At 39.9% G+C, this 13,440-nt stretch overlaps 1 protein-coding gene and 1 long non-coding RNA gene across 2 annotated transcripts; one reads left to right on the top strand and one right to left on the bottom strand.

Annotated features, from left to right (window-relative positions):
- Positions 1 to 634: 634 nt before the first annotated feature.
- On the bottom strand, positions 635 to 7,915 carry LOC140946438 (uncharacterized). The gene is made up of 3 exons (XR_012166849.1): positions 7,901 to 7,915; positions 5,008 to 5,294; positions 635 to 2,405 (listed from the first exon to the last, which is right to left on the bottom strand). It is a non-coding gene; the product is annotated as an uncharacterized lncRNA (long non-coding RNA).
- Positions 7,916 to 10,698: 2,783 nt separating this feature from the next.
- LOC140946772 (glycogenin-1-like) lies at positions 10,699 to 12,353 on the top strand. Its single transcript, XM_073395883.1, has one exon. It carries the CDS (start codon positions 10,820 to 10,822, stop codon positions 11,999 to 12,001), a length of 1,182 nt encoding a protein of 393 aa, XP_073251984.1. The 5' UTR covers positions 10,699 to 10,819; the 3' UTR covers positions 12,002 to 12,353.
- The last annotated feature ends 1,087 nt before the right edge of the window (positions 12,354 to 13,440 follow it).

The following is a 13,440-nucleotide window of genomic DNA, read 5'->3' as shown; positions in this document are numbered from 1 at the left end:
CCCGATCGTCTTTTTGCAGAAAGATAAAGGAATTATTAGTAGATATTTTCGCGGTCTGAAGATGATCATGTTGAAGTCTCTCGTCTTATTAACCCCTTCACTGCCAGAGTGCTTGGTGGAGTTTGTAAGATGAGTCTAACTTTCGAGTCTGTGGACGAAATCCTATGATGTGACCATTCAAATGAAAGCTCTCCGCCTTTACTGTCACATGGTGCTATTTGTTTTTCAAAATTTTACAAAATGAAATTGGCAAACTTGGTCGAAATTTTCCTTTGGCTACATTTGGCAGTGAAAGGGTTAATAAAAGTTTTATTTGGCTAGTTAGTAAGGATTGAGTGGAGAAGGAAAGTAAGAAGATTAAGATGGTCGGCAGAAGTAAAAGAAGACTAAAGACCAAGATGTAAATTCCTGGTACCTGATAGTGTAACGAGCGAGTTGCTCGGACATACCCCCACAATAAATAGTACCATGGGAAAGTACTATAAAATTACGCGGGTGCTATATCGTCGTTAGTTTTTGACAAATCTCTTTCAGACTTGGCACATTTGCTGATTTTAAGGCGTTCGTTTTAGCCGTGTCGACTGGTCTCTGTCAAAAGTCGAATAAACCGTGGAAGGATCTATTACTACAAATATAAAATATTAAAGATCTTTATTAGTTCCAAAAAAGAAACGTTCTGGATTACAATAGACAATTAAATAAAATTGAAGAGGCGTCTGTTAATAAAACAGCGTTTAAAACGTTCGGTCCTAATCTGAGGAAGAACATAGGAATGACCACGATTCCTTAGCAATCTTGGTTTACTGGGTGGTAGGAGATCTACCAAAGGGCCTTCAGTAGAAGTAGTTATACTCTTCCATAACTTATTATCTGAGGCCTCTAAAAGACTTAAAACGGGTGTGAAACCTCCTTAAGGAAACCAAAACGAACTGCTCTTTTCTGAAACTTGTCAATTTTGGAAAGATGCTTATCATAACTAACAACACCCCATACTGAAATGCCATAAGAAAAAATAAGTATAATCAAACTATGGAAGAGGTGGAGTAGAGAGTCTAGACTATAGCCATATTTCTTGCACACTCGTAATATGTGCATACGCCTCCCTGCTTTGCCAAGAAGGGTGTCAATTTGCTTGTCCCAATTTGTTGGATGGCTATGAAGATAAACACCTAAAAGCTTAAGAAATTCTTCCTGTTTGATATCAAAAGTGACAGTGGGAGGGGCCCCTCAACTTTACCCTTAACAACCATCTCCTTAGTTTTAGTAAGGTTTATAGTCATAAGGTTGTCCTGGGTCCAACTGAGTATGTTTTCCACTTCTTGGGGAGCTTGGTTCTGGATTCCCTTTACCAAAACGCTTTCAGTTAGGTCATCCGCAAACTTAACCAATGTGGAACTGTGTGAATCAACAGCTTGTATATCATTTAACATTACAGAAAACCGGATGGGTCCAAGTATAGTGCCCTGAGGCACTCGTCTGTTTATAGGCAAAAAAGGGGTCGTGTCACCATCAGCTACAACTTTTTGTTGTCTATTAAATAAAAACTATGAACTCTATGATCTAGACCGTTTTTCGTATAAACCTGAAAAATGGTTTTGGTAAGTGTTCGTTAGTTATGTCTATCAGCCAGTGGAATGCTAATATGTTTATATGACGTCAAAGCAAAGTATCGATTGATTTCTAGAAAGTTCTTCGGGCATGAATTTTTCTCAATCGAGCGTTCGCTTAACCAACCAAAAGCCACGCGCGTTTGTATCCGTTCGATAAACCAATCAAATCACTCTATTTCCGTTCGTTGGTTGTTTCTGTTTTGTTCGTGCGTTTTCATTTCAAGGTCATACGAAAATCGCTCTAGTTTTGACATTTCTTTCAGTTCTGTGATCTGAAATTGCTTAAAATACCACCCTAGTCCCTCTAACATCCATTGCTTTTTCTCAACCAACACGGAATGTAACACTTCCATTTATATGGCGTTTGCATTCGCACTCCAAAAAAGCCAAATGTATAAGGATATCGGAAGGACAGTAACTTCTCTGGTGAATGAGGGACAGAAGCAGAGACTCCGTGGAAATTTATTCTCCCCGCGGGAAACGCCCAGGAATATGGAAATGTTTCTAACTTATGATGATATCTATTCATGATGTTATCATTTTCTAATACGTATGAAGGGTATGACTTATACAGCATTAATTGCGTCCCGTCGTGGGTGGTTCGATATTGCGGTTTCCATGGCACAAAGTCAAGTATCACGCCCTTGAATCTCGCTTTAATTCCCGCTGCCGCGATGCCTGACTTGGCCAATTCCTGAAAGGCTTGAGAAATGTTTGAAGTCACAAGAAATGACATGTCCGCGTCATGGTCGTGGGGAAGAACGTCACCCATGCGATAAGCGCCAAGAAGTGTCCCTGGAAGATTAAAAAAGAAAAACAGTTTATTTACGAATACAAATTATTAAAATTTGGTTGAGTTTGATCGTCCGGGTGAACGTACTACTGAATAGGACTGTTGTTGTTGACAGTGATTGACGTTTCGACAGCCTGTGCGATAGTCATCTTCACAGTCAAAGTGAGTTGTATCACGTCAGTTGATGGTATTATACTCTGGTTATTGGTCTGATTGGTCTATTACGTTGCGATGTTATTGCTATGAAGACTCGTAATCGGTAATTGGTGCGTTTCGATCCGTCCATTGTCACGGTTAAATAGTCGTCTATTGTTAGTCATAAATCATCATAAATTATTAAATTATATTTTATTACGAGGGTAGGCTCGATTACCAGCCGCTGATCGGGAAATGAGCGCAAGCTCCTCTCCTCTGGCGGACCCGAACAATCGGCAGAAATCGAGCCTTGAGTAAGGGGAGGTACCCAAGAAGAGATGAGGAATTTAAGATGGCGAACTACATAAGCAAAATAGCCTGGAACCAGGCTCCGTAGTGGAGAAAAAAGGTGAAAAAAGAGAGATTAAGATTCACGCTTATGCTAAACGGCAAACGTCAGATTCAAGTTGAGAATCTCTCAGAATAGAAAATAAGCAGATAAAAACTGTTCACAACAATCGTTATGTATAAAACTAGTAGCGTGAAACTACTTATTTTTTTAGATGAAGTGATAAACAGTAAACGACAATTAAGGGAAAAACTTGGTAACGTGGTAAAAATCACGTTTGCCGTTTGGCGTAAACGTAAATCTTAATCTCTCTAAAGAAAAATCGGAGAGGGCGGGAAAAAAAAAACTCAGTTAGCGAAGTGGCTGTCCACCGCTCGGCTCGCTTCGTTAGGCGATTTTTTTCCTGCTGTTTCACCTCGTTTTTTTCCTTTTCCGCAAATGGAGCCTGTTCCCAGGCTATAATTTGGGCCCTTCTCCCCTCTTAACTGGCGTTAATAATTACCCCAGTTACCAGGTCGTGGTGACGCGCAAAACGAAACGGTCAGCTTTTATTACCGTCATTATCCAGTAAACGACCTACCGCCATTTTTGTCTGATTTGTCAAGATTACTAGCATCTTCCTACCTCTCTTCCTAGAACTAGGAAGATCCTAGCGCTAGGGACAAGTACAACCCATTACATGAAGCTGAATGAAGAAAACGATTGGCGCTACGGAGATCTGTCGTAATTCTAGGACCTTTCTGTTGCTAGTATCTTCCTCCCTCAGTGTAAAAAGCCCCAGGAATGAGAGCAGGCCCTGATCATTGGGTCAAATTACAGCATCTATTACTAAGAGAGAATCCCTGTTGAAAAAGATAACATATTTTCTTCTGCATGTAAATTCGAGTAAAAAGAATTCAAAGCGGATATCGGAATCCCGAAAATCTTTGCTTGTGGAACCGAATCCCAGAATCCGGGAAATCGCTCCTGTGGAATTCGGAATCCTAGGCTTTGGAATCCGGATACAGCTTAAGGAATCCGGAATCCCACTAACGATTGGAATTCAGAGTCCGAATTTTACTGACAACGAATCCGGAATCCAGTTCCTTGAATCCACGACGTGGAATCCAGAATCCAAGACTGTCCTGGGTTCCCTCACATGGGGGGATATATTACTCTCGGAAAAGAAAAATTGGCAAGTAAACACGAAGAAATTAAACTTCCGGAGAAGTGTTGAAGCAAGGATAAAACTTCCCATTTAAAAAGTAGAGTGAGTTGGATTTAAATGAGTTGCGAACTTTAAATCAGGGATCTGAAGCCCTTCTTAAGACCCAAGCCCCTTAAAACCATTCCCCGCTCAGCAGCACATACCCGTCTAGGCCAAATAAGGGACTGTTCCCCCTCCCCCATTTGAATAGAAAGTACAGGTTAAAACCACCCATACACAGGAGGATAACAACGTTGGTGAATTACAGTCGAACCTTCCAGGGGCGTAGCCAGCCCATAGACCTGCAGACCAGGTCAAAGTGTTAATTGGTGAGGTCAGTGCGTACTAGTCATGCGTGCAATTTTTAGGGTATGTAGAAATGACAGTCAGCCAGGCCTAGCTACAACTAGTCCGAAAAGCTGGCCACACCCCTGCCTCCCGTAGGAGACTAGCTAAAACGTGAAGATTTAGTGGTCGCTTATAGGAGGCGGTCGCTTACGAGAGTCGAACTGCAAGAAGTCTTTTACGAGGAGAAGTGCGGGCACATGTACTTTTTGGAGAGAAAAGTATTGCATACAATTTCTACTTTTTTATGTTGGTAAATCCATGTCAGTGTTTCTAAAAGTTCTTCTCATACTCTGAGTAGCGTAGTCCATGCAGTGAACTCATAGTGAGACCATTGTATCAGGTGGTCGCTTAGAAGAGGTTCAAAACAATGGAAAATTCCCGGGGAAATTCTAGCCAAAAAGTGACCGCGGTCGCTTACGAGAGGTGGTCGCACATGAAGGTTCGACTGTATCATTTACTTATTATTATTTATTATTTATTTACTTATTATCATCATTTACTTATTATTTATTTATTTATGGAGAAAGAACTTTACTTATTATTATCATTTACTTATTATTTATTTATTTATGGAGGAAGAACTCACCGTAGTCAAGCCAATATTGTACATCGTATTTGTCAAACACTTTCGAAATATTCTGCACCATGGTCCTTAAAATTCGACGTTTTTCGTCAGGGATAAAACATTCATCGTTGTATCCTCCACTGGCTGCTGGTAAAACGATGAAGTGAAGAAACGCGATAAGAGCCAAAACGACCAGAAGAAATTTGAGAAGCCTGTTTCTTTGCATCCTTCGTCTTCTTGTTGTCACCCAACAGTTCATATACCTTCTGCTAGTCAACATAAATCCGCTCCAGCAGTATTCATATTCACTTTGTCGTGAATAAAAAGGTAAAAGATATAGATCAGTTACTTGATTTTTTGACCCGCGGGGGGGTGGGGGGGGGGGGGGAAGACTCCGCATATGAAAGGGGTTGGGATGCTCGTTGGAAATTTTGAATTAAACCCCTAAAGAAGACCAATCTGGGCCTGGCCTAACCTTTTTTGACTCCTAAAGCGATTATGTTAAACTTTGATTACATGAATCGAGTACATAAAACGAATTGAAAATGTATAATTGTTTAATATTTCTTCGAGTACAACCCTAAAAGAGATCTTTACGGCTAAAAATAATAGTGTTTTGACAAGAACACCCTAAGCGAGACCAAAATCCGAAATTTAAACCCTAAGCGAGACGACGAGCATCCCCACCCCTTTCATTTACGGAGTCCCCCCCCCCGGTTTTTGACAGAGCGTTTGAACTACTGCATTTCGAATTTAGGCTCGACTTCGGTTTTTTCTGCAATTACAGACGTCTCACCTTGGTCCTCGTCTCTTGGGGCGTTAGCAGGCTGGCAAGGAGAGACGTCTGTATTCGTAGGCCATTTTGACTTACGACCAGATGGTCGGACGTCTTCTTTGAGTGGTCACGCAACGCGTCGGCTGCGTCGAAGTTAGCGTTTTCAGTCTATTAAAAGATTCAGCTTTCGCGACAAAAAGTTGCAACCAATTAGAGAAGAGTGGGCTAGATTGTTACCGGGGCCTAGCCGAAGGCTGGCACCGGTCATAAAATGCAACGCGTTTCTGTCTTTTCAAAGTTACATTGTTAGGGATATATCGCTGACTGAGATATATCGCTGGCTCTTTACTTTTGGGAGTGTTCGCTGAGATATATCGCTGGTTCATTGAAATCTTATCCGCCATTTTGAAAAGCACGAAGTATGGAGGAGAGTCAAGAGAAAGATTATAGCTTTTTGGGAACGACACGTTCCCCAACCTTTACGATAGTTTATGAGCGAAAACTTGAGAGTGAATATTTGGAGAGACAAATTTACGATCCATCGCTTAAGAGTGAACCTTCCATCGTGAAACTTATCGAGAAAATAATAAGCGACTTATCAAAGTTATCTACATTGAGTGAACCTTCCATCATGAAATTTATCGAGAATCAATGCGAACACTTATCAAAGCTAACTTTAGTGACGCAATATTTACATTAGCAACATGCCAAAACTCTCAACTGTTCAAAATGGGGGATTCCCTAACGTTTTCTCTTTTCACATTATTCATTACACCTTGTTTTCATCTCTAAAGAATATTTGCAATAAAAAAGATTTTCATGTCGCCCGACAAACTTGTTGATGAAAACGACCCTTCCACGTGGGTTGCCAAGACAAAAGTGGCTCCGGTAAATTTCACGAAGTGATTCTTGTTAAAATGGCAATGCTAATATCGGTCAAAATAGAGAAGAAAGTGTGACGTGAAAAAAAATTCAAAAAATTCAAATTTGTGAAATTAAGGGATTTGTTCGCATATTCAGAAAGAACGAGATGAAAAAAAAAAAAAACCGCCCTTGCCAAAAAATTAGCTTGTCAGTGTAAATTGGTGACGAAATATATAAAACACCGTTATGCTCTGACGACTTCACACAAATCCTTTTAAAATTAGCTGAACTTGGCTTGGATCGTAACATTTCAACCTCCGTATTGACGATAATATGTCTAATATCTCCTTACGTCACTAATTTTTCGTTTATTTTGCCTTGAAAGGTCAATTGTACTTGTTTTTTCTCGACTGTTCACAGTTCCCTATTTCCACGTAAGATCGTCGAGATGCGTTTGCTGTGCCTAGACCACGGAGATTCCTTGTTTCATTCTTAACCCCAGCAATTGCCTGAAAGTAAAACATCTATCCAATGTCGACAGCAAACATGAATATGCATCATTCACAGCACTTGGAAAAAAAATACTTTCTTAGGCTGTCGAGCAACGTTTTCTAATAAAGGATCATAACTAGCAATTTCTGTATATGATCCTAAGTTAACCGACGTGCAGTCGAATTTGCGAATATATTGTTAGAAAAACCAGCTGTAACTTAAACAAGGCTGTTCAAACGAAAAACAACAACTGAACCTGTCAGCCCTATCTGTCATCACAAACAATTCGTGTTAGAATTTCACTGAAGTTTACCCGTTTGTTTGGTAATTTTTTTTCCGCTTGATGTTACTTGAATGTCATACTGTAGATCCAACGACTTAGACGCTCACAAAAAAGGTAACCTGCCAATTAGAGGTCATTTTTCGAAATTTTCAACAGTCCTTTTCCCCTCCCGATCCTTTATCATGTGAAACGAGTAAACACTCAGAGTCCCTAGTGTCAAAGTTGCATTATGGGGTTTTCAAAAGAGTTGGGATGAAAAACTTCAACCCTTGTTGAAATTCATAAATTTTTATTAGCGTGTGATACAAACGCTTTTTTAATTTATCCCAGGTGGCGACGCAAGAGTGTTTTATTTGAGGTCGAAGACGTACGGTCTGTCACGATCACGGCAAATTTATACTGAAAGAGCTGGTCAACATGTTTGAGTCACCTGTATATATTGGCCCATACATAACTAAAACATGCCTGAGATATATAATACAAAATTAAAAGTAACTTACAGTTAATTCAGTTGATAAATTGTGTGCGGTTTCAAAATAAGTACTCGTGTCAGCTCAGAATTCCTAGTCACACGCAACTGTATTTTAACGTGTCAGGTTATATCATGGAAATAAACAAGCTACACTTTAGTAGTCATCACTTGGCTAACCATACATAACATTGATGACGTTATCCGCTTTTAATAAGCCTACTCACGCAATGCATTTACTGAAATTTAAGAAACCGCAAGAACACGCGCTTTGTTATGAACGTCAAATTTCTCAAGTGGCTTTGATCTTTAGTACAAATACATATACATGTAACAACAATTTGATTTTAGTTTTGGTTTCAATACTTGTTTCAGTCTCTGTTTATCAACATTACCTACCCAAATGCAAAGGAAAATTAACGTATCCACCTGCTCTCGTTGTTCTCTTGCGCCAATTTGAACTAACTAGAGACAAAAATAATAAACAAAAATTAGCAAAAATAAAATACAATGAAACTGAAACAAAATGATCATGTGGTCGACAACATCATGCGATGTATCACGGCCCGTTTCAAACGTCGTGTACTGCCGTGTAGCACGGCAAGCGTAATCGGGTTTAATTCGTCAAGGTTGTAGAATGATTGACCAACATTTTAAAAGTTGACTGAACCGGGTTTTATTATATTTCTTTGAGTTGTTTTCGACAATAGCTTATCGTTATTCAGCTGAATTAAATTCGAGGTCCGAAACGATGCAAATCGTTCTATATGCGTAGCATGGCGTCTTTGGTTGGGCGCGCTAAGTAATATACGCGGGCGAGGGCAGAGAAACCGGAGGCGCGCGTTTTTGGTACTTCGCCGCTCAGTAGTGCTCCCGACAAAACCGCCACGGCCTCGCAGGCTAATCGTTCTACACCGTACTACAATCTGGACAGCTTAAGCACCATAGTAACGCGTCGTTTAAAACCAGTGAACAGGGGCACCCAACGACGGTTTCCTCCTGAATGCATTGAAAAGTCTTTTACGCTATCCAGAGTACTTTTAGATCTCTAGAAAATCGGCGCTATAAACTGTTCGGTCATCTTAGGGGAACTTGAGGCTTTTCAAAATTTTAATACAAGGGCTTCTATGTTATTTTCCAGAAAGTGATAATAATTTTAGGCTTCAGTTTTCCTACGAAAATTAGCCTCTTAAGGTGTAAAATATCAAAAATATAATTAAACTTGAGAAAATTGTACGCATTTTGTTCGATAAGCTTCGAAAATTGTATCTTAAATAGCCATATTTAAGCAATGGAAAATATTTGCCTCTCCAAACAGATATTTCAGTTACAGAAAATAGTCCGTTGGGTCGCCCCTGAGTGAAACCTCATTAGAGTGACTATCGCGTGCGATAGAAAATAAAAAACCTGAACAAGCGTATTGTTATACGTAATTTCACGAGCCGTTGGGGGCGGTGAAATTTGAATCACGAGTGGTATTTATGCCAAAGTCACGTACAAATCATACTCTTATTATTTTATCATACTCTTAATTTTCACATGTAGGTATTTCAAATTAAGCTGAAATACCACTACTCTAAGCCAATCAAATTTCAGAAATTTCTCAACATGTAGTAGTATAATACACGCATCACGATGAATAAATCGTTCAGGTTATGTTAATACGGTAATTATGATGCAGATGATGTCGTAATTTCTCCTCAGTTCAAAATACCCCAGGTTGTTGCGAAAACGAAGACCCCCGAAGACCCGAAAACTATGGCAAAGACCCGAAAACTAACTGACTCCCGAAAAATGGAGGTAGACACCCGAAAACGGCGATGATGCTCTCAGCTTTCCCTTGTTTTTTTATTTCTATTTTTCCTTCCAGTCTTTCTTTTGTTTTTTTCGCTACCGCCATAATTCATCGGCTCTTCGCCACAAGTTTTCATCTTTGTTTGAAGCCAATTATAGTAAACTTTAAGAATTTTAATGTTCATAATTTAAAAATTAATCGGGACAATAGAAGTTTAGGCTCGGCTTGTTATTAGCTTGTTGGTTTTTTTTTCGGGCACTATCAGTTTGGGCCCATTCAGCCTTTCCTTACACCCTAAGGTGACGCAGGTCGATGTTCCCTGCACCACAGTTTGACGGGATAGGTTGAAGAGAAGAATCGTTGTAGAATTGTGAATTTCAGACTATTCTGGCATCAAAAAAGTTACATGCAGAGAGCGGTTTTTGATTAAGTCAGATGTAAATGACTTTTGAGTGTTCATGGGCATAGTTCGCGGAATGACAGTCATTGTCCATCAAAGCTTTGATCCGTTTTAGCAGACGAACAATTATGAGTCAAATTTGGCTCTTGAACTGCCCGAAAACTCCCTAATTTATGCAGAGTATTTATAATCTGAAATGGGAAATTAGACCGATAAGGTTTGTGAATTTTGCATTAACTGTTTTTTTTTTTGGACTTTCTCGCAACAGCCTTTGCTTTCTTGAGCTCTAGACATATAGTAACGCAACTTATTGTATTTTCAGAACCCGTCGATGGCGATGTGACTTTCGGCGACGGTATTATCAAGGGCTCCAAGTATTAATTAAAGGAGCGTACGCCAGTTTGTTAGCGGCTGCATACAAGCTAAAAAAATTATATTGTTTGTTCTAATAAGAATTTTTAAATTCTTCAAAATATCAAATTGAGTGTGAGTGATACTAGCTGATCTTATCCAAGAGGCTTTGCTAAAAAAAAAACCTGAAAGACAAAAATATAAAATTGGGCCATCGCCATTGAGGAGTGATTGACACGTGGACCAATTTGCATGCATAATCCCATAACCTACGAAGTTGCGTGATGGATAACACGGGTATAACATAATTCCTTACATTGGAAAACATTAGATGAAGACGACTTTCTCTCTATTCGTCGTCGACGTGGAGGTGCTTGATTCTTCGCTATAACAGATTCAGTCGAATGAGCGTGGAATCGAATATGAGCAATGAAACGGAATTAACAACGCAAGAATCAAGATCACGAAAGACAATATGCATATTGCTTTGTACTCCTTTTATAATGTTCACTGTTTGTATTGCTGCCTGGAGACCCATTTTAATTCCGTATTCATACAAATTTGTGAAGATCGTCTCTTTACATATTATTAATGATAAAGAGAGAGTTTTGGCCAACGAACTGCTGCTTGCTCGAAAGGAATGGAGATCGTATCAACTGGAGAGACAATTCGGTAAACAGTGGTGCAACAAGAATAAATTTGGGTCACGAAAAGATGTAGCGTGGTTAACTGTTATGGTCAATGATGACTTTGTCGTTCCCGCTTTGGTTCTTGGTCACTCAATTCAAACATTTTCTTGTCACAAGAATATGATTGCGCTTATATCAGGAAATGTGAGTGAGGATACACAAGACGCGCTTCAAAGGGTCGGCTGGGAAACTCGTTTAGTCGAAGAAATGGATTGCGATTGGATGGATGCTAAAGTTGGTGGAGATCGAAACAGCGGACTTTTTGGAAGACCTCTAGGACACAGAATTAAGGGAACACACACAAGATTTCACGCGTGGAACTACACAGAGTTCTCCAAAATGATTTATGTTGATGCTGATTACATGCTGATGTCTAATATAGATGAACTTTTTGACATCCCGGAACACTTTGCAGCCGCGCCTTGCTCCCGACCTGGTGTTCTGGATCCTTGTTTCAATGCAGGGCTTCTGGTGTTCAAGCCAGATTTGAAAACCTATCAAGAAATCATGAAACACTGGCGGGAGACAACAGAAAAAGACACCTGCCCAACGGATCAGGAATTGCTGAATGAGTTTTATGCAGACAGTGGCTGGAAAGAACTTCCCTATGCGTACAACATCAGGCGGATAATCTTTCGGCCCATGATGTCATTCCACTATGCCTGCTGCCGACCTCCAAAGCCATGGACGTCAGAATGTCGTCCAAGTAGAAAGAAGGCGAGTAAGTTTGACGGTCCCATTATAACTGTCGATGATATGGCATTAGTTTTCTGGAAGAATTTCTATGAACTTCTTGCGCATTACGACTTGGAGGACTGGTGGAGATCTACAATTTTTTCCAGGCCAACGCAAGAGTTTAGAAGTGATTCAAATTCTACTTGCTGGAGAATTACTTGATTGACCACGCGTGGTGGGGGGACGCTTGCTTACTTCACTCCGCCACGAGCGGCTGTGAGGGAGACTGCCTTATCGGTACGTAATTTCGCGTTTTTCGCGATTGTAAAAGAACTAGCGAAATTAAAACCCGCGAATATAAATCCCCGAGAAATGTAATACCCATTTGGGAAATTCATTGTAACAGGGTTTCGTAGCATAGAACTGTTTTGGCGGTGTATCGAGTTTTTCCCATGTTGTTTCACTTCTACTATGACTTCGACCATGACATGTGACCATCCTTTTTTGTGTCCAGGGTCGACGGGAATGACGCTATGGCATCGGGCCACCTATTTCCAGAATTAATGCGTTTTTTAATTTTATTTTGTTTTGGTCAAATCCGCTCGACTGACCAACCCAAAAGACTTGTGCTAGTCCGGGGATAATTTTGGCGGCAAAGCCGCCATCGCGCGAAGAAAAAGGAACCTCTCGCGATGTCGTCCCCGCTGCCAAAACATTCCCCAACTAGCACGAGTGAGCCTGCGCACAGGTTACCCAAGAGAATTATAAGGGGGACTTCTACAGACTTTAGGATAAGGTGAAGCGAGGTGACACAACCAGAGTTTGGCAGTTGACGATGGTTTTAATCTTTCCGTTGAAGTTACAAACTTCTCTTAGCTATCTCAGATCTCAAGGCGTAACTGTGAAGCTTCTCACAAGAGGTTCTATTTATATTGAACAATTAAGTTGATTGATTTTTTACAGTTTTACATGGTATTCATATACAAGAAAAAGGTGTCAGTTAGTGTCAGAGTTTAGAAAACAAAAGGAGCTGAACTTGAGTTGACTCCCACTACGCGTGGAAGAAATTTTCAAAACTAGAAATATCTCTATACCCAAATTCCTTTACAGGGAACCAAAACGATGGTTTGAAAGAAACTAAATTTTCCTAAGATTGTGTCGAAAGAAATTCTAGTTTGAGGTCAGAAAAGTAAGTGAAATTTGGCTAAAACTAGTTCAACAGAGAAAGAACTCGAAAGGTGTTAGGACGCGTGGCCTTAGGTTAGATATTAATGAGATAAGGAAATCATCTGATTATGATTCAAGTTTTGAAGCGAAAGTGAGAACCAACTCCAGGTTTAAGTAAACGAACTTCGTTAACAGGAAATGCTTGTTTTCCTATTCCCCAGCTGAATACAACTACTTATTTCCATCTTTTGAATTTGTTTCTGTGTTTCTTACATAAGCTTGAAGAAGGAGGTGTTTCTTAACCTCAGTTAAACCTTAAGTTGTGAAAGACTGAAACTACACTTATTATGTTTCCTGCAATTACCGTGCGTCCAATTTTTCTATTTTTGATTGATCCCAACACCTTAGAGGTCGGTACAAAAATTCTTTAGCAAAGGACTTAACTGACCAGCAAAGGTTTGCTAGTAAAAACTAAAGTGTGTCCAGCTGTTTTG

This window comes from Porites lutea, chromosome 8 (assembly GCF_958299795.1).
Source record: "Porites lutea chromosome 8, jaPorLute2.1, whole genome shotgun sequence".
Taxonomy (NCBI): domain Eukaryota; kingdom Metazoa; phylum Cnidaria; class Anthozoa; order Scleractinia; family Poritidae; genus Porites; species Porites lutea.
The sequence above is the reverse complement of the archived record's forward strand: the minus strand, read 5'-3'. Positions and strand labels throughout refer to the sequence as shown.